Source organism: Silurus aristotelis (assembly GCF_946808225.1).
Source record: "Silurus aristotelis genome assembly, chromosome: 28".
Classification (NCBI taxonomy): Eukaryota; Metazoa; Chordata; class Actinopteri; order Siluriformes; family Siluridae; genus Silurus; species Silurus aristotelis.
In genome coordinates, this window is record NC_139601.1 from 10,866,764 (window position 1) to 10,892,871 (window position 26,108).

The window sequence follows — 26,108 nt, forward strand, 5'->3', positions numbered from 1 at the left end:
CGCTTATATAAAAAAAATATATATATATATATATATATATATATATATATATATATATATATATATATATATATATATATATATATATATATAAATTTTTTTGCCTATATATACTTCAGGGTGAACCCTTAGGTGAGATAATGAGTTATTTGCTATAACAGCATGTCCTGTCACGCTTAATTATATAATAAGTAATTTGCTTGTCCCTTAGCTACAGATGGAAAAAAAAACCCGTCCCGTTTCTACTGCTCTAAGATCATTATATGACTATTTTACTCATCTGTCCCATTTCAGTGAATCACACATTGACCTGCATGGATAGGACCATCTGGAAGTAAAAAGTTAGATGCACCAATGGACAATGCAGATGCATGTAAGCACGGAACCTCAATGTTTATTTTCTCAGCTCAGGCTTTGATTGTTGTGCTATTTATACTATTACATTAGTACTGATTGCGGCTGAAGCAGGATATCATTTTACACCACTCATGCATACTTTCTCACTTCAAGTCCATGTGCATTTCCACTTCGATTTCTCCCAGTGTGTTTTATTTTCTCCGGATGTACAACCACTCTGTTTTCCTTCTTTCTGCCATAGTGCTGCTTCTCATTTAAACGGGCGAAGTTTTAAGCGGTTGAAGTCCCAGTTGACTTCTTTAGCTCTGTAGTCTGAGCTTCATTTAGGGATTCTGTTGACACTGAATGCAAGAGCCTCATATTTCACTTCATCCACCATTTATTTTGGTCATAAATCATGATAGAAGGAAAACATGTCACAACTAATGGGAGGTGAAGTGCCTCATTGCTGTGGTGGTGTATATTTTCCTCCAGACCATTTCCCCATCCTTAAACATTTATTAATGCCTCATCCGGAATCAAATTCTATTGCTGAATAGTTAACCATGCTTTTAAACATAGATATGCCTGAGAGTAGTGTGCATGCACATTGTGTGTGACTATGTTTGGAGAAAAAAAAAAAAAAATGTGGAATGTAAGAGAGCTGTCAGGCTGGGATTCCTGTTAGAGGCTTATGAGAACTTGGGAAATGTGGGAAAGTCAGAGTTTGTTTATATTCTTTAGACAGCGAGAGAGTATGTTCTGTATATGCAAGTGTGTGCGGTGGTTCCACCAACACCTTTGCTCTTATGCTTGATGGAGGTGTCAAAGTGGGATAGAGAGAGACAGTTTGAGAGGGAGCAGGTGAAAGAGAGCATGGGATAGAGGGAGTCTTTTTGTCTGACTTGATTTCTAGAAATACCAGGCGCCCCAGAAGGGCCAAAAGGCTCCGGTTAACCCCCGTCCTCCATAATTAAGCACGAAGAATGTGATGTCAGCAAGTCGGCAGATGCGGCCCTTCTTACTTTTAAGATATTTTGCGACTGGTCCGATTCCTGACTAGGGGCCAGTTGCTCCAAATAACCTTCTCATTTTGCAGCAGTGAATCCCAGCTAAGACCGTGGAGGGCAACAGGTCTGCTTTATTGCTCTTAGCTTGCCTGAGAGGATTGGAGATTGAATGCATACGTTAACCATGTGTGGCATCGAGGGGAACGCAATATGTTAGGAACGAGTTTGAGAAGTTTTACAGAATGCTTGGCTAGGCAAGGCAGACTCTGCCTGAAAACGCAGATGTGGATAAGTCCTCTTTTTTTCTTTCTTCGTTTCTGTCATAATATTTCTCTCACTTTCTCAGTCTCTGTTGCTCCCTGATCATGCAAGGGTTGGGTCAGTATACAGGGATATGCATTAGATCTTTATCCAAGTCTGTTTTGTTACATCACTTTCCTGTGGTTGGAAAATTCTGTTGTTGTTTGTTATAGCTGTATAATGATGTCTCCCAGGGATCCAATGTGGGCCATTAATAGGTTTTTTTTTTTTACTTGGAGAGCTTGACAAGATGTACTGTTTAACCAGACAGAAGGGTAAAAAAAACACCAGTTTAAGTTACTCAGATACATTTTCCTCGTTCTACTCTTGGGTCCATGCAATAAATAAAAAGCACTTGATACAGTGCCCAGGCAGGTGCAGTGCATTATAAGAGGTCCTCCCAAGTCAGGAGCAATGGAAGGTCTCTAAGGTGAAGAGGAAAGAGTTCACAAAAAAAGAGAATGAAATGACTAACCTTTTTGTGGAATGGTACAGGTCAGATATGCTGGAAAACCTCATGCTTAATAGCAATAATGATTTATCATTAATTCCTCTTCCTTTTGTTTCCCCTTCTCTCTTCTCTGCCTTAATTCTCCCTGAAAGAGATGACATCTGTGAACAAATCACAGGAAATGGAGCACTTTTAATGTGTCAGGAGGGAGCAAAGGGGTTTCCAGTAATTCAGCTCAAGCAGAATGCCGTGTTTGCATGGTTACTTTTTTTAATGGTTCAGCTTCATTCCCATAATTTCCTCCCATGCTTTGGCCCTTGGCTAATGCAAAAAATCAAAAAGCAGTCTTCACTTTTTCCCCTCATTCCACTGCTTTTTTTCTGTCTTCCAGCATGCCAGTCGGGTTTCTTCAAGCCAGCGCAGGGCGATGAGGCGTGTCTGCCATGTCCCATCAACAGCCGCACTACCAATGATGGTGCCACCAACTGTGTGTGCCGCAACAACTACTACCGCACTGACTCGGACCCCATTCAGATGCCCTGCACAAGTATGTCACCTCCATCTAACTCTGCAGTATATTTATAATCAGAAATATTACAAGATTGCTAATAGTCAGCTAATAACAAAATATTATCCTCTGCTTATTTTCAAAAAGGTGTTTTTGCAGTTTTTATAAACCTTACAACTTTATGGATGTCTTTCTATTATTTTGAAAATATTTACACCTAATTTACCACCACCTGTATTGTTTAGTGTTCAACCAATGTAAGTGAAGCATTATTTCAAATATGTAGTACCTTTCTAAATTGTTCAAAAGATTTTGGGCAGTAACACTGAGAGAAAATATAAATGTTATGAATAAATTGCAAAGAGAATGAGGAGAATGAAGGCTCTGTGAGCTCTGTAGGTGCTCTCAGAAACCCACTATCTGACGCAAATGTTTAGGTTATACAGTACAAGTTTCCAAATAAGTTGCAAATAGAATCTGCAAAAGTCCTGTTTCATTCCCAAATGTTCCCACATTCATAATATAATTGTTAAAGGCTAAATGATAAAACAGGTGCCTAATCAGGTACAAGTAGCATCTAAACCAAATCCAGTTGTATTTCTAAGTTATGTTTAGAATAAACAATAAAGAAAGACTAAACTGGCCTCAGTTTTCAGTTCTGTGACATTTGTGGATCTGTCCATATTCATAATCTGAACTCTATTCTGATTTTGAATTATCTACAAATAGCAAATAGTTTGTAATATGAAGCAAGCCTCCTTGCATTCATAATCCACAAAACTGCCTTCAGATCAACAACTCTAAAGTTCTCAGGCCAGATCTAAATCATTTTAATGGTGCACTTGTGAATCAGAAGAGAAGCAAATATTATCTACTAAAAAAAATTCTCAATTCTGTTGTATCTATGTACGCTGAGTATAACAACAGCAGGACATAGCCTTCAGCCAAACCATGACCTTTTACATCACAGAGAACAGGTTAAACCTCTGTTGCCACAATGCAGTCTCTGCTTATTCCCTCTGGCCTCAGAGCAGTCCGGGTTACAGACTAGCAGAGGAGGGCATGGCCTCTTTGTAGACACACAGGAGGCTGATGCTGCCAAAGCTGCCGTCACTATTATACACTCTGTGTTTTCATTTCTGTTTAAAAGCGACAGTGAGGAGAGCAGGAGAAGGAGAGGGCAGAGAACGAGCAAGAAAAAAAGCCAGCGATAGAAAGAGAGAGAGAAAGCAAAATAGAAAGGAAGATCACTTGAGCTGTTTGACAAAAGGCATTTGCATAAGGCCAGCCCTGGGAGCAGAGCAGCTGTTGTGAATAAGAAAACAGCATCAACGTCACAGAGCTGCCGCTCAGCAGGCTTCACACTGATTAAAGACTGGAAAGGAGCACATCTGAGAGCTCCAAAAAGCTTAACGCCGCCCATTACCACCCGCTTTCCCTAGGAAGGCAATGTTTAGGAACAGTTTTGCATGCAATAAAGGGGGCCATCATGGGTTTGCCCTTCAGGACTGGAGATGTCTTGTAATGGGGATGTGATTAAAAGGGTCGTAAATGAGCTATCAGTTGGATATGTTTTTTCTATTTAAACATCAAGAGGGTGAAAGGGCTGCTTTTTGGTTATCTCATTAGCCCCCAGAGAACAGGATACACTAATTAGAACCACATGTCTGGAGATAAATACAGGGTATTGTTTGTTTTAGATGGGTTGTCTATCAAAAATAAAATAGGAGGCCGTAGAAATGCAAATCACTTTACTTTTTTTCAACATGTTTTTCACATGTCAAAAGACATATTACACTGTATATGCAGAGAATTTTTAGTCATTGAATTCTCTTTCTTAAAGATGCACACAGGGTAAATTTTACTAGTCTTGAATGTCATGTACCTCTCAGTATGAGCTCTTGGCCTCTAGTGAGCAGTAAACCTGTATTTCCTGTCATTAATTACCAGTGCCAAGTGATGTTGGTTTGATGTAGCCCAGCATGATGCAAACCTGTAATTGCAACGATCCAAATTTTGGTGCAGTTCATTTTTTTTACACAGAGCATGTACGAATTAGCTGCAGAACTGGACTAAACAAAAATTTGGGATGTAATTGAGGTTTAGATAGGATTTTTGTAGTAATAGGTTTCTTGCGAAACGAGCTGTTTTGAAACCGATCAGGATTTCTGTATGAGATCTGACATGCCATGTTTAATATTTCTAACCTCTGTGCTGTAATGGTTTTATATGGAGAGGATGAGGAATTCCTTGTACTACATTGGTGCTACATGGTCCATCTCTACCCAGATTTGCTATGTCAGAATGTTATGAAACGAAGGATGATTTGTAGGCATTCACTGCATCCACATTATTAGAAAGGAAAATATCAATTGAGATTAAATTGATCTTCATAATGACAGCTGAAGGTAGTGTAAGGCATTTACATTTATGGCATTTGGTAGATGCTCTTATCTAGAGCGACTTACAACTGAGCAGTTCAGGGTTAAATGCCTTGGTCAACGGCCCAATAGTGGAAGCTTGGTGGTGCTGGGACTTAAACTGGTGACCTTTCAATCCAGATTAGAATGCCTTAACCTCTAAACTACCACCTCCCAAAGCCAGACTTTATATTCACATATTTTACAATATTGTGCTTGTATTTTGTTTTACCCTTTAAATAGGCATTTATTTTAAGCATCAGAACAATTTGTTGGTAATTTTTACTTTTCTAGTAACAAAATACCATGGTGTATATGTGTGTGTGTGTGTGTGTGTGTGTGTGTGTGTGTGTGTGTGTGTGTGTGTGTGTGTGTGTGTGTGTGTGTGTGTGTGTGTGTGTGTCCACAGCCGTACCATCAGCTCCACAGAATGTGATTTCTAATGTAAACGAGACGTCACTGAGGCTGGAATGGAGTCCTCCACGTGACAGTGGCGGACGCAGTGATGTTGTTTACAATTTGATCTGTAAGAGCTGTGGTGGCAGAGGCTGTACACGATGCGGGGACAACGTTCAGTTCACACCACGCCAGCTGGGCCTCACCGACACATGGGTCTACGTCAGTGACCTGCTAGCACACACACAGTACACCTTTGAGGTGCAGGCTGTCAATGGTGTTTCAGACCAGAGCCCACATTCACCCCAGTACGTGTCTGTCAACATAACAACCAACCAGGCCGGTGAGTTCTATTTATAATTTTTTTAGCTGGTGTTTTTGTTTTGTCTGATTGTGGAAGCATTATGATTGGGCAATTAGATCATTGGACTGAATTTACATTGAGTGATTTACACTTTTATTTTTATACTTAATATACATTAAAAAGGTTGTAAATTGGGTTAAATTTTAGTAGTGCCAAAGTTGAATATATTCAGGTGTTTATTGTGCATTAATGTAAAATACTGTACATGCAACATTTAAAAAAAAAAAAATTATCAGAAGTGTTGTTTAATGTGTTCATTAACACACAGCAGCTTTTAGCTAGCTACAGTTAGCCTCAAGAGGCTTGGGGCTTAATCAGTGACTTGACAGAGTAGTTAGCAGAAATATTGCTTTATGCCCTTCCTACCTGATTATCCTTTTGTGGTTTTGCTTCGTTTCACATACATTATATACAAATGCTGGAGCACTCGAACTTAATAAACGCACTCTCATTCACACAATGCTCCCCGAACCAGATGCAGCTTGATGGCCTACTGGTCGTACAGCTGTGAGCTCATCATCTGTGAAAGGGGTGCTGACAATTAAAGCACAACTTCATGCCTGCTCCATTTCCTCTCGACCAGTCCATGATTGCACTCGTTGGCATAAGCAACCGCATCACCGAGCTGTACCTCATCCTCCTCCCAGGCTCCCGGCAGTGTGCCTCAGCTTATGAAGACATTAGGAATAAGCTCAGGAAGATTTGATGTGATATACACAAGCTTAAACCATAAACTGGTCTCTGGCATGCGCCCAAAACGCCTAAAGCCATAGAAAGGGAGAGACTTGTTTTAAATAGGAAAAAAAAAATCTCCTAGCTTCTGATTAGATAAACATTTTACATCTCATTGCATTGACAGAGGCTTGAGAAGTTTTCCCAATCAGATAGTGCTGTAGCAACAGCATATGTCCTTTTTATATCCCTGCAATTGTGGTTTAGTTGACGGCATCCGGTTACTTTAGAGGCAAAGGTTTTGGTTTGTGCTTTAATTGTCTCTATGAAATTTTTGGTGAACTGTTTTGCGATCAGCTCTCAGCGTGCTGATTAACTCTGATGGAGAGAGGCTTTATCTTTGCTCTCGCTCATGTCTGTGCTTGATTCATATAGAGCAGCATGCCAGCTCCCTTCTTGCCATCGGAGTCTGGCTTGGCCTCATTAAACCTACGTTTCTGAGGCTTGACGTTATTTTATTGAATGTGATGTGCCGCTAGGGATAAAAATCGTCACTTTTCCGATAACTACCCCTCCCAGTTGGCTTGGCGTTCAGTGCCATGAGAAAGTGGCTCCGGAGAGACATTTCTGAGGAAAAAGGAGGTGAAAGGACAGATGTCTGAAGTAAAAGGAAAAGAAAATTCAATATGATGTGGCTTTGAGCTAAAGGGGGCTTATAATGTGATAAATGTTGCCTAAGAGCAAGCGGGGAAATCTGTTCAAAAAGAGTGTCTTTTAGAGAAGCCAGTGCTTAACTCTCTCTCTTTTTTACACAAATACACATAAATACACACACACACACACACACACACACACACACACACACACACGTGTGTGTGTGTGTGTGTGTGTGTGTGTGTGTGTGTATTTGTGTGTATTTGTGTGAAAAAGAGAGAGAGACATTTACACACACACACACACACACACACACACACATACACACACACACACACACACACACATATGGCCACATATATATATATATATATATATATATATATATATATATATATATATATATATATATATATATATATATATATATATATATATATATATATATATATATATTATGCAGTGGCTTGCATAAGTATTCACCCCCTCAAACTAAAATGGTCTTTTGGTTGCTGACTTTTTGTAGATGGCCATATTCATTCTATTTTTCGATAATCAATTTAATGGTTGGTGTTTAGGTGGGTGAATCCTTATGCAAGTCACACTATAAGTCTTTATCACACCCCACACAAGTTGACACATTGCTATAAAAAAAACATACCACACACACCTCACTTCTGACTAACCTAGCTTTCACAAAAGTTTCCCAGTCAGTTTTCTTCCTATTTCTTTTTTTGACAAACAATTTACCCCTCTATTTTAATTTGTGTGTCTCCCATCCATCCATTCATCTGTAGAAATTCAATTAGCACACAATGTTTGTGCATTGAAAATGTGTTTAACGTATTCATTGAAACATTAAAGCACAAAATCATACACTGGCATGTACTAGGTTATGAAGAGGAAAAATTCACATAACACTAAACTGACAGACAGACACAGTCAAGGCCTCTAAATTTCATGCTTTTGTTTTTACCAGTTACACACACTGCACTCGTGACATTTAGTAGGATATTGCCAGGCTTATGGGGATTGCTGTGACGGAGAGAATGATAAATCTGTCTCCAGTGTCATTTTAATGACAAAGAGAAAGTAGTTACCAGAAAGTAGGGTTTAGTTTATTTGAGCCTTTGCCAGAATAAAGGCTCTTGAAGTGAAAGCCACAGACCTCACAGACCTTTCTTCAATCAGAAGGAAGTGTTACATTTCCTAAAACACCTAATTTGTGTCTTTTTTGAACTCTATACTATATCAATATATTAGCTTAAATGAAATCTTTATTAGATTTTTTTTTATAATATGTAGCGTGGAAATGCACAGTATTTTATTTCCTACTCCTTTCTGGTATATAGCTATTTTAACTATATCGGAGTATTTTATCTCATGGCGATGCAGTAAGTTACCATTTTTGATTAAGCCCATGGAATCTGCATATTCCGGACTATTGGAATATTTGATGGTTTTCATGGTTAACTTTTAACAGACCACAGAGGGTAAATCATATTTTGTTTTTATATTGTAGTAAGGAGCTTAGCATTTATTTAAAAGGGTTGTTAACATGATCTAAGAAAACAATCAAATGTTTTTTAATATTCTAAAGTTCTAAAAAACATTATATGGGTAATACGGTGCTGTCTTTCTCCCAATAATTTCTGGTGGTATTTCGAGATAGGGACGATATTTTATTTCTAAAGTATTGTAAAAACAATACTTCAATCAGCTGCAGGATATTGGCATGTTATTTGTATGTTTGTAAATGGAAGGTATATTGTTATGATTTTTATATTGACAATGTAAAGTTTTTGCAAGCTTTCCTTATTAAATATTTGCTCTTGGTCATCTGTGTTCTAAAAAAAAATGAGGAAAAAAACATTTGAAGTGGATTGCCAGCACCACTATCTAACCAATCAGGAACAACAGGATTTTCTATTTGTCTATAACTAGTGTGTCCTCCATTGTCCTTCCAGGTTCACTTGAAGGGGCTTTTAACTGTGTATATATTTTGGGGCTTTAAATGGAACAGATCTTAAAACGTTTGTCTGTAGGACAACTAGGTTGAAACAACCTTCAACCAAAATCACAAACTACATTCGACTGAAGTATCAGTGACTGTTCATTTTCTAGGGCCTGTTGGCAGGTCCAGGGTTATATACACAATTCTTTCCCCCTGCTACAACTTTACTGTTAGTTATTCATTAATTGTATTTTCTGAATAATATAAAGTTACACTTGACCATTGTGTCTATGAGAATTAGTCATTCACGAGGAAGTCCACACTTACCAGACCAAGAAATAAATACCATCAGATTCCTCAGAGGAATGTTATCCATCTGGTAAAATTAGTTTGCCTGAACTGTAGTCAAGACTCCCAGAGGAAGCAGAAGTCATAGAAAAAGTGGAAGGCTATTCACACTATGCGGCTAATGGCTATGATAGGGCTTTGGGGTGAAAAATTGTAAAGTGGACTTAATTAAACAATAGTGGTCAATGTTGGCATGTTTCTTTGCTATATAGTTCTTTTAATAGCTGGAGAATCATCAAAGTGCTCCACCGTGCTCATTCATTAAGCCGGCGAGTTTATTTCCCCCCGCAAATATCATTCTTTACAGCCTTTAAGGCAGACAGTTAATAGCAACCTTATGGTGTAGTAAATATTTCTAAAGAGCTTGTTGCTCTCTCTCTCTCTCTCTCTCTCTCTCTCTCTCTCTCTCTCTCTCTCTCTCTCTCTCTCTCTCTCTCTCTCTCTCTCTCTCTCTCTCTTTCACTCACTCTCTCTTTCACACACACACACACACACACACACACACACACACACACACACACACACACACACACACACACACACAAACCCTCTTTCACTCATTTGCTTACATTATCTATCTATCTATCTATCTATCTATCTATCTATCTATCTATCTATCTATCTATCTATCTATCTATCTATCTATCTATCTATCTATCTATCTATCTATCTATCTATCTATCTATCTATCTATCTATCTATCTATCTATCTGTTGTGCTCTTTATTGTGCTATTTTTTGTAATCTTTTTTGATCTCTCTCTCTCTCTCTCTCTCTCTCTCTCTCTCTCTCTCTCTCTCTCTCTCTCTCTCTCTCTCTCTCTCTCTCTCTCTCTCTCTCTCTCTCTCTCTCATGTTTGCCCTCATTGGCCTTTTTCACTTCTCTCCGTCCATCAGCACCCTCTCAAATAGAGTGGCCATCACTTTGGATTAGGAGTACCAGGTCTCTGGAAGAGAGAGCTGTGAAAGGGTCCGACTGGGGCTGGAGCTCGCAGCAGCACCCCATTTAACCACTTACTCCCCCAGGACAGGCTACTGGAGCTGAGAGGACTGGGTCAGACGGGCCAGGCCTTTAATTGCTTCTGGTTCAGATGGCTTTGGGGTTACATAAACATCTTGTCATCTCTCATTAGCCTGGGCAACTCTGTGCTTCTCTGCTTCCACAATTTGGCCTCACAAGTTGGTATGCATGAGAAATAGTGAGAAGGGCAGAAAGAGAAAGGGAGAGTGTGTGTGAGCGCAAGTGTTAATTAGTGTCGTTTTGAAGCCCTGCAGCTGCAGAGAGGAGGGGCATCTCTTAAAAGAAACAAACAAATATGTAAATTGGAAGTGACTGGCATGAAAGTATGTCTCATACAAGCAGCTCTCCTTCAGCCCTCCGACACACTGATGAAAGCGAAACGCAAGTGCTTTTGGGAACCAAAACTCTCATTTTCCACTTTCAACAAAGTGTGGTGTGCTGCACAGCTCTTTCCGGCCCTTGTTGCATTGTTTTCTGGAAGTTTCCCAGCAGCTGTTGGAGCCATCATCACCCTCGCTGGCTTTTCACATATAATGCTGTGCATGATGCAATGCTCATTTGGAAGACAAAAAAATGGACAAGAGAGCAACGTGAGCTACTGTACAAGATGTTCAGTCTCCGACCTTCAGACTTGATGATTTGAATCAATTTGATTTGTCCTAAAGAATTACAACTTGGCAATATAATGCACCTATAAAAAAAGGAATGCTTGTCCCCAAAGAAGTCCTGTATTTTTTACACAGAGCTGTATGTTTTTGGCATGAGATATTTAGCTTTTTTTATTTAGAACTTTCCTTTCACACAGGCTCTAAGGCTGGTTTATGGGGACTGTCTGAGCAAAACCCCCATAGGGATGGGAACTGGCAGGATTTTAAACTCTGCTGCTGTGATGAGATGACTGCGTTTGTGGGGTTTCTGTAAGACAGGTTTTGGCAGCAGTGTCACTACAAGCTTTACAAGCTAGTTTAAATATCTCTGAATTTCCTCTGTCATGGTGTTAAAGCCATTCTTTTTAAATCAAGTAGATTCATGTTTTTAAAAAGTCTTGGTTTTTCAAACACAAGTAATCATGAGTCCAGATTTCTATACTCGCATATACACCTTTCCTGTTTATATACACTATGCGATTTCTGAATTAAACAATATGTTTAGAAGATACATAACACTACACACTACTAACAAACAATACTAAATTGCTGAAGTTCTTATTAAAATTTTGTGATATTTTGATATTTCAAATGCATCGCCATTTGTGTTTTTTCTTGGTTGGAAACAGCAAAATGGAAAGAGAGTTAATAGGGGAAAATGTTGCGCTACTTTTACGGCCTAGTTTGTAATGTAGGTAGTGTAAAAGCATACTAGTCTATAAGGGTTTAAGTTTTTCACACATGAATCATAAACTTGGTAGAAGGGGTTAGCCCCTGAATAGATGAGCACTGCTGATAAAAACAAGTTACATTCATTTCTTTTCTTTTAAACAGATAAAATAAATACAGTAAGGAGAGTTTTAATGTGCGACTTGTAATGAAGCTAGCAACATTTCTCTGCATTTTAGCTAAGCTAATTACACTTTTACAGCAGCTAGTCCATCAGTGCTGAGGTACATTCCTTGGTGATGTGACAGCATAATCATGACACCATTTTTGTAGCAAACAATAATAAAATCTATGATATGTTCACTAATATGTCCCAGTTGTTTGCTGGAAGCATTGAGCTGGTAAATCATGAAACTTAAAAGCTTTGTCAAGGTCTATTTGGGTGGATCTCCAAACCACGTCTGCAAAAGCATAAACAAGACATAGTTTATTCACCAGCTTTGCCCTCAAGCCTGATATCTGTGATATTATCCATATATTCAGGCAATTATTTACACATAACAGTCTGCAACCTGGGCTTTCCTAACCCAGCTAACATATGCCTTACATCTTTTAATTTTGTGATTTGTCTTAATTGTGGAGCAAAAAAAAAAAAAAAAAGACTTATTGAAAACAGGCAGTTTTATTGAGGTAATTTTCTGAGGAGAACTGGAATGACAGCCTGAAGCTATGAGAAGCAGTAATAAGACTGTGTTTTGGTTAGGCAGCTTTACCCACAAAGCAGGCTTTTACCCTCTCCCTCTACTCCACCTCTTAGTACATTTCCTCTGCAGCTTTGTACCCTGAGGTCACACAGGGTTAATCAGTCATTACACAAGCACAGGCTGATTCCAAGCACAAATACACACACATACTCATGCTTAAGGCTGGCTTTCACCATAGAGAGGATCGAAAATGTCTGTCTGTCTGTCTGTCTGTCTCTCTGGCCCACCCTCTGGAGGTTTTATTAAAGCAGTCTGTGACAGATGACTGGTGATGTGTGATTTGTCTGGCACTTTAGAGTAGAGAATCGCCGGGGAAGTGCCACTCAAGAGGCCGCTGAACTCCTTTCATTGCCTCTCTCTCATCCTTTACTCAACTCAGGAAAAGAGATAGATCTCCTCTGAGCAGATTAATGAGGAATGATGACTAAAACCAACAGCTTGCTTGGCAGTAGATGATGTTATTAACACGGCTTACTGAGATTTTGGCATAAATATAGTTTCCCTGAGTCTATAAGAAAAGTTATTTTACCTCAGACAAATTTTGATCACTTCTATTATACAGTAAAATTGGAGTTATACAAGCAAATAGCCTTTTGTACACATCTTAACCATATAAAGTTAAAGCATTTTTAAGACTCAAAAGTGAGAACTGAAAGACATGGCTGTCTCCTATTCACCTGATCTTTTTTTATACTAACATTAATGGAGAACAATCGCTGATTTAATCAGTCAGCTCTGTGTCACTGACAAAATTTTTTGTCATTCAAATGTGAAATTTCTCCCTCCATCATATGCACAGAGTTTGTAATTGCTCTTTACTGTTTTTGTGATGATGTGATGGCGTAGGAGCATCTTAGAGATTTTGATCTCAAACTGAATTGATTAGGCTTATATACTGTTATATGGCAGTTACAATAGCTAGATAAAAACTTGCATGATATAAACAAAGGTTAGAAATGGACCTAAATAAAAAAATTACATTTTTATTTTGTTTTAGTCAAGTTATTTACTTATAAACTTTAGTAAAGTTTACATTAAAGTTCACTTAGAAGTTCTTAAAATAGATAGAAATCAAAACATGCTATTAGAAGAAAAATTAAATTTGGATTTCTCAAAATCCTTTTTTACCAGATTTCAGCCATTTAAACATTCCATTTATTTTTTACAGATTGCAGAACACCTTTTTTGCAGCATATTTACAGAATAACTGCCTGACAAAATGTAATAGCTTTTTTATTATTTGGTCATAATGCACATATTTTCTGCTAGGGTTTTTCTAGCCTAATGCTATAGTTTAAGGCAGCAGTTGCCATAACCATATGCCCCGTGTTGGCCATAATGGCAGTTATGATCTCCTGCCAGCTTTAACTCCTGCCACCCATTAGCTTTTCGTTTGAAAATCTGGCGTGTGCATATAGATTCATGTGTCCCGTGTGTCATTTGTTCTGCCACACTGCTCCACATAGCGATCGCTTATCCATTCAGTCACCGTTTTCCATGCCTACTGTTTGTTTGGACATTTTATTATCGTAAGGTGAATGTTAGCACAGGAGCCAGCTGTGGGTTAATACCTGGAGGAAAATGAATTAGTTTTTTTTTTTTATCAGGCAGAGGAGACATTGTGTGAACGAATTACGTTATTCAGAGGTGGGCTCGCTAATCTGCCTCAGCCGCTGTTGGTCACCAGCGGAAGATTTATGACTTAATTATCTCCAAAATTGCATTGGCAAGCTGCTGCTAGGCCACAAGGACCAGTGGAAGAGTCCTCAAAGAGAGGCGGCACACTGCTGAGTGTCTCTCACCTACAGACGTGATGGGTTTAAACACTTCTGTCTTTCACAAGCATGACCTCAAGGTCGAAACAGGCTCTAATTAAGCACCTTGCAGCATGATTTTTTATCTAATCAATAAGAATAATGGATTGTTCATCAAGATAAAAGAGTTGTTTGCTCACTCTTTTTCAATACATCATTTGAAACACTCATATGCAGTACATAGAATATTTAATAAACATAAACACAAAGAAATGTCACACATACATGATGATTCTTCTATTGGTGGGTGTGTGTGCAACGAAATAAAAGGAAATTTCAATAAATAAATAAATAAATAACAGAAAATATATCATAATGTTTTGTCCAGCTTAAAGTTTCATGCTGAGATAAAAAATATTATTCCAGTATTGTTTAACTAAACTTTTGCATGGTCAATTAGACATGGACAGAGCATAAGGACTAAGCAGGAGAGGCACTGGCAGTGGAGGTGCTCGGGTGGGACGGGGACAGAAGGTGGCAGCGAGGCCACATATGGAAGGTGTCAGCCGGGGTCAGGAGGGTGGCCCGGGTGGGGCAGAAGACACCTGGAGCACCAGCAGCAGTCACTGGTCTGCTTTAGCCATTGGACTTTACTCACATACTAAGTGTTGCTGGGCCAAAGTAGGAGCTGCGTGAATAGCATTAGCCAAAGATCCAGTCTTCATAAGTATGCAGAATGAGAGACAGAGTCATTGACTATGCATTTACCAGCACATAAAATATGCATTTAATTATGCAGTTCTTTACGGTAGAGTGAATATAAATAAAGGCTTGTTTTTAGTCATAATTGTGGAAATCGAACAATCTTGCAAATCGGTTGACATTTTCACATAATTTACATAAAAGTGTCAACAGTTACACACACAAACTGAGGCTGATTTAAGGCATTTGTTATGCTATAATTTCATAGAAACTTTACACTCACACATTTATGCAGAACATTACTTGGGACTAATGGTGAAATTAATTATATATAGCACATATTGTAACATCCATGTCTACAACTCCCATGTTCCTCAGCCACTGACCTCATCACATGGTGTCCTGTCAAGCTGTTCATCTGTGACTATTTCAAGCCTGTGTTTGTTGATGTTTTGACCATAGTTTGCTTTATGTTAACTGGTTCAGTCTTGTGTATTTTTTTTTTGACTGTTTGATTATTAACATACCTCATGTTTCTGATTATTGCTTTTCCCTTTGTTTATTTGCTCCGCTGGTTTGAATAAAACATAACGGCAACAATATTCTATACACAAAAAGCAATTTATATGTAAAAAAGACTATTTCTATACAAAAAAAATTCAACATTAATAATGAATAATTTCATACACATATTTGAATGATTTTATTATTCATTTTAATTTTGTAGTATTTATGCGGCAACAAAACCTATAACAAATGCGGTTGAAAGTCACATGGTGGACATACAAAAACATTTAAATATTTCCATTTTAATATCATAAAATATTTTATATATTTTAATTTATATTCTATTATTATTCTATATTTTATTTTTTTATTTATATTCTATTAGAAATAGAAGAAATAGTTATTTGCTAGAGTGTATATATATATATATATATATATATATATATATATATATATATATATATATATATATATATATGTATATATATATATATATATATATATATATATATATATATATATATATATACACTCTAGCAAATAACTATTTCTTCTATTTCTAATAATTCATTTTTATTATAATAATTAATAATAATCTGGGCTTTCTTTATCCTCTCATGGGTCTTACTTTATGGATTCTGACCTGTGTTTTTTCATCTCCTGTTTTGAGAACTCTGTTACTCTTCTCTCGAGGGAAGTATTTATCATTCTCATTATTATATTAACACTTTCCATGTTATGTATTTCTGAGACAGCATGATGTAGGAGTGACAAACGTCCTTCAGGCATGTTTACTGTATCATCAGCAAAAGGTGTTCAAGCATACCAGAGACTGACAGGATTAACCACATGCACTGACAGACGAAGTGAAAGTCCTATTTATGGCTGGTGCACATTCACATTCATCTGGAACACACATCAAAGCTGTGTGCAGAATAATAATAATGTTTATCTTCTCCAAAACAGCTTTTCTTCATGCATGGCACATGCATCATGCCAGCCAGCTACTGAAACGTGCATCAGGTTCCTAATATTTTGTGCTTTTGCCAGTTTCTTTAGCTCTGTATGTATTCTAAACCTTCTTTAAGCAAAGACTTTCTATGAAATATGTAAACATGTACCACTATTAGAGTATTGAATTCAATAGAAAGGGTTTGGCTTTAAAGCATGTGATAACTTGGGGTGTTCCTTCCACCTTAGTGCCTGGTGCAAATTAAATCCATATGGCCTATATTCTTTTAGATTTTTTATTTTTTTAGAGATTAATATTTTCTTTTTCCAAAGATCCTTCTGTATCTTAATCTTGTTCTACATGTATAGATTACAAATATAATTTTAGATATGTATTGGAGAGTTTTGGTTATGTCACAGGAGCACTTGTTACCTATATAAAGCACTGTCCTAAAAAACCCCTTCACAATTCACAGTTAACACTTCTATTTGCCCCCATGTCCAGGTGATATTATGTGTTTGCCAATCTGGAAAAACATATTAATAACACTTTTAAAAATGTTATAAATTTTACGTGTGACTGAGATATAAGCAGAAAGAAAACATTTCATACTGTATGTCTGTAGTTTTCACAACTGTTCAGACCAAATTTTACTATGTGAAAAAATATTTGTATCTCTCAGTAGCGGAAGCAAAGACTGAATTATTATAAAACGATGATTTCATGGAGAAAAAAATGAATTTTCAGCAAAGATTCACCTCCAAATGTATTTGGCATAGAGAACTATCTTTCTCTATATGCATAGTGGCAAACCCGGATTTCCTTTCTGCCAGACATCCCAGCAAAGCAGAGCCATACACAGGGTATAAAAATAAGACACCCTATAAGTGTCTTCAAGCTTCTTAAGCTTCTGAAGTGCCAATTTTTGAATTAGCTTATAGGGTGTATACAAGTCCATTAATACTTCAGTCTTTTCCATTGCAGATGGTTAAAAGCTTGATTAACTGAAATCGTGCTGCACTGTTTTATAGCACTGGAAACTAAGCGGAGACATAAAACCCACAATCCATTGCAGATGGGAAACAGGGATGCCTGCCAGACAGACTTTCTCTTTTTTTTTTTTCATCTTCTATGCTGAAAGCACATGCAAATGCAGCAGCACTCCTGCACAGCTCAGACTCTGTTCGGATGGGAATCTCTGAAATGCAGGAGTGGCCGCAGAGTGTAGGAATGACATCTGCCTTGGCACACTGGGAAATTTGCCTTGGGGAAGACTTTACTGTGGAAGGAAAGAGGAGAATTTATGAATGCTGACCTGATGGAGCTACTTACAGCAACAGTCTCTCTAAAATCGCCTCATCGCTGTTCATACCACAACCTGATTTCAAATGAGATCCACATGCCTGTACGAACATGTATATTTTTAGTCTTCCAGTGCTGCCTTCTTCACAATTTCTCTCTTCCTTATCTCTCCATTGCACTTCATAAACTCTTAGCATTAGCAAAAAGTAAGTCTGTTAGATTTGTTGACTTTTAAAGTGCCCTCGGCATGGGGCAAATGGAAAGGAATTTCCTTGAAGTAGCAATGCCTTTAACAGGCAATGAAAGCACATACAATAGCAGCTGTGTTTTAATAGTGAAGTCATTTACTTCCTGTGCCTCCTTTTCCAACCTGTTATAAAATACCCATGTGGAATAAGACCATTATAGATGTCTGACAATTTTTTTTTTGTTTTCTCGAGAAATGCAATAGGTAAAGGTAGAAGTCCCTTTAATGAGCACGTTGCAGCTGGTTAGATTAATAATGATAGAGACAGGAGGCATTTATTTACTCAATTTAGATAGATCCGTGTCTTGGACGTGGCCTTTCTATGATTACAAGGGCATGCTGTATTGGACAAAATAGGCTTATTCGGGTGGAAGTAACAATATAAATTGTACATTTTTTGGATTATTGACTTTGCTTCTTGGATGCTTTTGGAACAAAAGTTTTAATAACTGTACATTTAATTCATTCATACTATAAAGTCAAATACAGAAGCATGGTACAGTAAACAATTATTGCATCATGTCCATATTTTCTGCATTACATTTGTAAATTTTCTATCCTTTATTGGCTTTATGTCACACAGTTTCCTAATGTAATGGAACAGTTAGTAGTAAATATTTTCATGTCTCACATGTCAAACTGGCATCTCTAGCTTTCGCTAGAGTCTGGAACGTTTCATCATTAACTCTGGCCAGATGCTGTATACTTTTTTAAAAGAGGTCATTTTATTGGCATAGCAGATGAACAGCCAGAACTTTTCCAGTAGCCATTCTGCAAAAATACAAGATTGACTTGTTTTCAGACAAAATCTCTAAAACAGCTTGAGTGATTTTTTACTTTTCTCCAGTCAAGTGATTATACCTTTCTTTCAAATGCTGACTGTGACAGTCTTAAAATACAAGAAGTGCAGACATGTATATGCACAGAGAGCTAAACAGATTCAGTCCAATCAGTCTATTGCCTGTGGGCAGGAGATTTATGTCGAATAAACGAAGTTTAGCTCCATGATGGAGTTATTGTTCACACCTTCTCACAACTTCATCTGTATGAAAGCTGTGTGCGTGCTGTGAGATGATCATTCGAATTGTTTCAACTGTTCTCAAGCCAGAATAAAAGTGCAAGAGCAAAGAGCCCAGGCTCTCTAACAAATCATCCTCTGTACGAAGGAGAGTACCTGGAATCCTGATTAATGAGGAAATTGCACAAGTTATGCTATAATTCTTTTTTTCTTCTTGTTACTGGTTTGGGCATTATGCATCTCCTATGACTTGGTATCTGGCTTCTTGGAAAGACAAACATTTGTTTGTTGATGTGTCATTTCAGAGGCAGGACGAAATCTTTTAAACACAGGAAAACTACAGCTATTTTGTCTCTTGTTCTTTCATACTGGCATTTGTCCATCAGTGTGAGCACATGTCCTGGCTTTGTTTGCATTACTGTGGATTAGATTACTAGGGACAGCAGTATATATTCATATGTAATTGGACTCCCGTGGTAGCTCATTGTTGTGTGGACTGACTTCTTGGCCCAATTAGACTCTGCCTTATGACAGCAAACAAAATCGGTTATGAAGTTATGACAGAGGAAATAGGCGCAGTCACCTGGCTTTTTGGATCTGCTTAGTAACTTGACATATTTAAGTACGGATCCAGAAAATGTTGTTTAAAGAAGTCATTTTATGTGTCCCGTAGAAATTGTTGATTTGAATGAATTTTCCATGTCATAGATAAAATACTAAAACAGATCAGTTGTGTAGAACACAACCATGTTAAAAATTGTGTAAGTTCTATTATGTATAATAGAGTTCTACAGGGTACAACAGAACTGGTTTGTAGAAATGCTTAAACATTTCTATTAGGTTTTAAATATAATGAATGGACATTCAGTGCCACCCAAATAAGGATAGGGTTTACTTTTGAGTGTGGCTCTTCTTAAGGTTTTTTCCTCATACGATCTCAGGGTGTTTTTCATTGACACAGTCACCACTGGGGTTTAATTTAATTGAATATGCTTAGTTAAACTTGCGTATTATTAGATGTGGACTAAATAGCATTTAATCATGTCATAATTTCTCAACAGTTTTTCTTCTGCATCTTGAGCCTACTGTAGTTAACTGCGATGCTATCACCTTTAATCCGATCTTATCACTGCAGATAAATCCTAGTGCTGATGGTAAGAGGCACATGACCTTGTATGCACATCAAATCATTATCTGCTCACTAATATGCACCAGCTACCTGTTTAAATGAAATTTGTCTATAACAAAGCGAAGGTCAATAACACATAGAGCAGTGTATGAGCTCTGGAGCAAAAGCAGAAATGAGCATTTGATATTTATAATTAGTTTTAAATAAGTCACTAAAGCATTATATTATATCCTGGAAAAAAAATTATGGATATTACTACTGACAGCTAATATAGCTTTGTGTAAAAAACCACATAAATTATATTGAAATTTAAATGCTGTTCTAACAATACGGTTACAATCCTTGAACAATTCTTGACCAGCTATGTTTCTAGCACCATTTAACACTTTAGAACCTCAGACGTAGATCAGTGAAAGCTGTGACAGGCTTTTCCAGTTGGAGGACTTTCCATGGAAGCACACGTGCCAGAGGAGATGCCTTTCTCTTTATAGGACTAAGCCCTAGTGATGGTCTTTTGTGCTGTCCGAGGCCTGGGCCATAAATCCAGAGTCCTCCAAAGCCTGCACAGCTCCTCCCGTGTCATGCTGTTGCCCAACCATTTCTGTCTGACCTGCTGTGCCATGTTTAATAGCTGTGAGGAACGGCCCAATCATTTACCTCGGCTCAAGGCCCTTTCTTACTGTGTCTAAGCAACCACCATCATCAGCTGTACAACACTGGTGCTTGTTAGAAAATAGGTTTGGTTTGCAAAAATGAGTCGTGCTTCCTCTGCAGGAGGATGCGGCGAAAGAAGCCATTGCTCACACCAGAGCATAGAGTATAGTAGACCTGTGAATGATGAGAGAGACACTGAGACACAGACATGGCTGGAAATTCCCCTTCTTTGTTTATGTGGTTTAGGTCTGTGCTGTATCCTAAGTGTGTACAAGCTTAGTCATGAAGTACGTTTCATCATCCTCCAGGACTATAGCTGAATGGACTTTGTCACGCTATTTCCACTGTGTACGTGCAGTTATGACCAGTTGTTTTTTAATGTTTGTATAGCATAGCTATAATTTGATGATGAACATTCATCATGTGCTCACTGGTTTTAATCTCTGTTTATCTCTTTGTATCGCTTTTTTTTTTTCAGCTCCCTCTACAGTGTCTATAATGCACCAGGCTAGTCGTACAGTGGATAGCATCACACTCTCCTGGTCGCAACCAGATCAACCCAATGGAGTCATTCTGGACTATGAGTTGCAGTACTATGAAAAGGTACGATACCTGAATAAAGTCAAACGATTTAGACGCACATGAAAATGGCAAAATAGAGGAATGAAAGACCCACAGTGTGATTTATTGTGATCGCATGTGCAAGTTAATAAATCAGAAGGTATGTATCATATCCCAAAGGTTGAAAGAAGCTGTTTTTACATATACTCATTACGAATCACACACTCATGTATACATTTCTATCTTTATTATTATTTTATTTTTTCATTTCTGCCAAGTTTTGCGTGTTTTAGTGTTCTAGAAGGGATTCAGTCATTAAGCTCTATTAGCACCTGCAAAATCTGCATTTCAATATTTGTCTTCCTCATGTCTCAGATGACTTACATTAATTCACACAATTATTCTTTCTAAATTATCCCCCCTCACCACACCCAATAACCGTCAGCGTAATTTATCACATTCCACACACAACTTACCCGTCTTTATTTGGCATCTTAGTAAATCAGAGTCTAGAAACAGCCTCACAGTCTCAATACCTAATTTTTATGCAAATGATTCACAGTAACAGCATATGCATGCATCATTTCTCCTGTCCTTACTCATATATGTATAAACATGTTAAAATAATAGCAAAAAACATGAGCAGTCGATCTTTTGAGGGCTGGATGTTTCAAGCAGTTGTATAATTTAGTCTACTGGGACGTTGTTATTTAACTGCTCATCCATTAAAGCTGATTGTTATCACAGTTATTTACTAGGACAGGAAATCACTGAGGAGCCACTAGTTAAACCTGCTGAGGTTACTTGCAGAGATTTGTGGTTGAAACAATGCAGTGTTGACTGAATAAAAACAATATTTCCGAAACAAATTCCTCTGTGTAAACTTCCTAGAACACACAGAGGATTTCATAAATATGCTGTCACTGTGTATTACTATGATAAGTACACAGCTTCAGAAAACCAACCTTTTGAGGCGAAATCCAGCCACAGATTCAATGTTTTGCATAGCAGATTTTACAAATTTAGTAAACAAGATCATTCCATGATCACTGCAACAGACCTAATTCTGGCTAACGTGTGGCTTATGCAAAATGCTAACCTTGACAAGTTAAAAGCCTCTCTGTAATTAAATGATGGCATGCATTTAATAATTATATTTAATGATTTAATGCAACATATAAATTAAATCACAGCATCTCAGACGAGTTAATAGGTTTTAAACACACGTATGTAATTTACAAAGACAAACACACACACACACACACACACACACACACACACACACACACACACACACACACACACACACACGGCTTGGCAGACTACAGTATTCTCTCTCTCTCTCTCTCTCTGACTCTCAGAACACACACACACACACACACACACACACACACACACACACACACACACACACACACACACACACACACACACACACACACACAGGAGCCCCCTCAGCTCTGATTCCTTTTTCCAGCCCTGTCCTCGGCATAATTCCTATCTCCAACTTTACTGTCAAAACAACCTTTGTCAGACTGCTGCAAAGCTCCCATCAGAGAAGCAAGAGATAGAGTTGACAGGAGCAGCCAAGTTTATCAACCAGAACACACGCACACAGCAGCCTAGCATCTCGCATAAAAACAGGCACACACAGTCTCTCTCACAGACAGACCAATAAAAATAGCATCAGTTATCAATTTATCACTTAGTCAATCCCGCTAGACAGCAATATGTAGCTGTAACGGTTCCCCAGCTCCACTGCCATAGCTCATATTACATTTGAAATAAACACCACAGCCACTGGGGGCGGTTTGCATTATATTTATATTCACCAGTGGGAAAATGTTTCATGCTTGTTTTATCTTTCCTTCCCCAATTCTTTATTATCAGGATCAGACCGAGCACAACTCATCTATTGTGAGGAGTCAGACCAACACCGCCGTCATCCGCGGCCTTAAGCCCGGGGGAATTTACGTGTTCCAAGTGCGGGCACGTACAGTGGCCGGGTTCGGACGCTACAGCGGCAAGATGTACTTCCAGACCATGACAGAGGGTAAGCAGAGTGCTTCAGCTCTGAGTGATGTGTGGTGGATTATGAATATTAATTATATATATATATATATATATATATATATATATATATATATATATATATATATATATATATATATATATATATATATATATATATAAAAAATACATATTCTTATATATGCAGAGTGTGCACACTGTACAGAGTGTAATGCTGCATTGCTCATTTTTGGTAGACATGCACTAAATCCCACTGCACTATATCAGCAGGTCAGCAGGTGGTATGGTAATGCAGAAAAATAGTTAACTAAAGTGTAAACGTCACCTCAGAATTTCATTGCAATAATAAATCTTGGACGACACTGAGATTCACGTTAATAATAAAACACTTTCAATCGGAAGGAAATTGATCGAAAGCTAATTTTGTGTCCCATCTCCGTGCTTTGCAGTCTTTCTAAATTTGCTTGTTTTATTTATTTATTATTTAGCCATTATTTTAGCAGCTGATTCTACAACTCTGGATTTTTCCATGTTTGCATGGTTTGTGATTTTATCGTTGGTGGTGGAATAAAGTGCCTTAAGGCGGTGTGTGTGTCTGTAGCATGATTGCATAGCATGATCATGTTTAAAATACATTACTTTGACTAAACAGGTTTTAAGAATATTTATAAATGTGAAGGAAATTGCATCTTGGGTCAGACATATTAATGCCTTTAATCATGCTAATTTGTCATGAAATTAACATGTGTCACAGATACATACAGTTAAAATAGAGTTTGTTTGTTTTATTTGAATGTTTAACACAACGGTTCACATGGCATTTGATTGAGACTAGAGAGTTTTGTGCAAGCAGTCAAATATGATTCTTCCATCATTTATGCATCCTCATTTGTGCATACTATCTGCCTAGCCAGAATTAGTGTACTTGTTTACACACATATACATATGCATCAATACATGTGTGTGATTTGTGATTTGGAAACCAAAAAAAAGTTATTTTACACAGGTAGAAGTGAAAATAATAAATCTGGAACACATCTATGAAATTCTAGTGATGTAGCTGAGGTTGAGGAACTGTCAGAGTCACAATTCACAATGTAGATTGTGGGCTCATTTCTAGCTCTCTGATGTTTCCAGGGCCATAGTGGCAGGATTTATACTTTATTGAAAGCCATGCGCACTTTAAAATACAAACACCAGCACAGAAAATGATATTTGGAGTACAATGGAGTTTACAGCTATAGATAGTTACTTTGCATTACACCCATAGTGTGTGTATTAAATTCCATATGTAGTACACATCATCCACCTGCTAGCATTAGCATTTTTGAAGACACAGTATGTGGTTCAGTTCATCACACTGGCAACGTTGAGTTTTGTTTACTCATAACAAGCCCATGAGAATCGGAAGCTGTCTCCCCAGTCAGATTCAGCTGTGCCAAGCATCTAACGCCAGCCGCCCGCGCGTTGGCTGCCTCCCTGCCTCTGTAGGGCTTCAAGAGGGAATCTGCGGGTGGTTTAGCAAGGCTGTTGTGTCTGTGTGGTGCTTGGATAGGCTTTAATTAGGGTAGCCAGAGAAAGAAAGAGGGAGAGGGAGAGAGAAAGGGAAAGTTCCACACCCTTGCTGCATCCCCAGCCGTCTGTCCCACACTGAGCACACACAGCTCAACTCAATCTCTCTATCGCTCAACCATATGCTAGGTGAGCTCTGCCCTCCAGGCATTCTGCACCATGCGTGTGCACCCCAGAAGCAGTTCAGGGTTTTAAGGGCGAAACTGGAAACGTTGCTGCTCTCACCTGTGTGGATCTGCAGCATCTGTGTGGATTCTTCTTTGCTGCAGGGCTGATCAGATTTAGGGGTTTGTGTGGAGGTGTTAAAACAAATCCTTGCTCAAGGGCCTTGCTTCAGTGCACAGCCATGGCACCTTTCTGCCTTGTGTGCAGTGTAAAGATTTTCAAAAAAAAAAAAAAAAATAAAATAAAAAATAAAAAAAAGGGGGGGGATGTTAGTATTAGAAGTTTCTGTTTTTTGTTTTGGTTTGTTTTTGCATTTGCCAACAAAATTGTTGCCAAGTCCTCCTATCAGGGCTACTGATGCATGACAGCAATAATTAATTTAGCTAATTTTTCAAACAGCAATTTTGAAAACCCCCTACAATTACCATGTCTTATTTCAGTCTTGGTCATGGAAATGATTTGAGTTGATGCCGCCCCCAAGCCCCTTATGTCATTAATTTTGGTTCTGAGCACTAGCTTGTTTGTGGTTCAAGATTCGGCAGCAGTGCAGACTCCTTGTTGATCAAAAAAGGATATCTTGCAGTCTGCAGAACCTCTGTGGAGTACTACTGTACCATGCATCAGATTTTGGTTTGTAGGTGTAATGTGGGTGTTTTGTGTGTTTGTGTATGTCCTACAGAGGAATACAACACCAGCATCCAGGAGAAACTGCCTCTCATCATTGGCTCAGCAGCTGCTGGGCTAGTCTTCCTCATTGCTCTGGTGGTCATCATCATTGTGTGTAACAGGTTTGTTAATGCGCTCAACTTCAACTTAGTCCCTTAACCAGTGTAGCACACCTGTTCATTACACCAACTTGCACGCTCAAGCATAGAACCACATACCGTATCTATATCTATATATTCTTTAGTGGCTTTTACCAACATTCCTCAGTTTGTAAAAAAGAGTCGATACAACACCTCACTGTGTAGCTTTGCTTTGTTTTACTCTCTGAATATCACC

General features: G+C 38.1%; 1 protein-coding gene across 3 annotated transcripts in view; it reads left to right on the plus strand.

Annotated features, from left to right (window-relative positions):
* Window positions 1-26,108, plus strand: part of ephb2b (eph receptor B2b) — a 139,514-nt gene that overhangs the window by 90,409 nt on the left and 22,997 nt on the right. For all 3 annotated transcript variants that reach the window (XM_083534088.1, XM_083534089.1, XM_083534090.1), the window contains exons 4-8: window positions 2,489-2,644; window positions 5,435-5,764; window positions 21,256-21,380; window positions 23,229-23,391; window positions 25,786-25,894. In XM_083534088.1, the coding sequence (XP_083390214.1) occupies window positions 2,489-2,644; window positions 5,435-5,764; window positions 21,256-21,380; window positions 23,229-23,391; window positions 25,786-25,894 (883 nt within the window). The remainder of the gene's footprint in view (window positions 1-2,488; window positions 2,645-5,434; window positions 5,765-21,255; window positions 21,381-23,228; window positions 23,392-25,785; window positions 25,895-26,108) is intronic.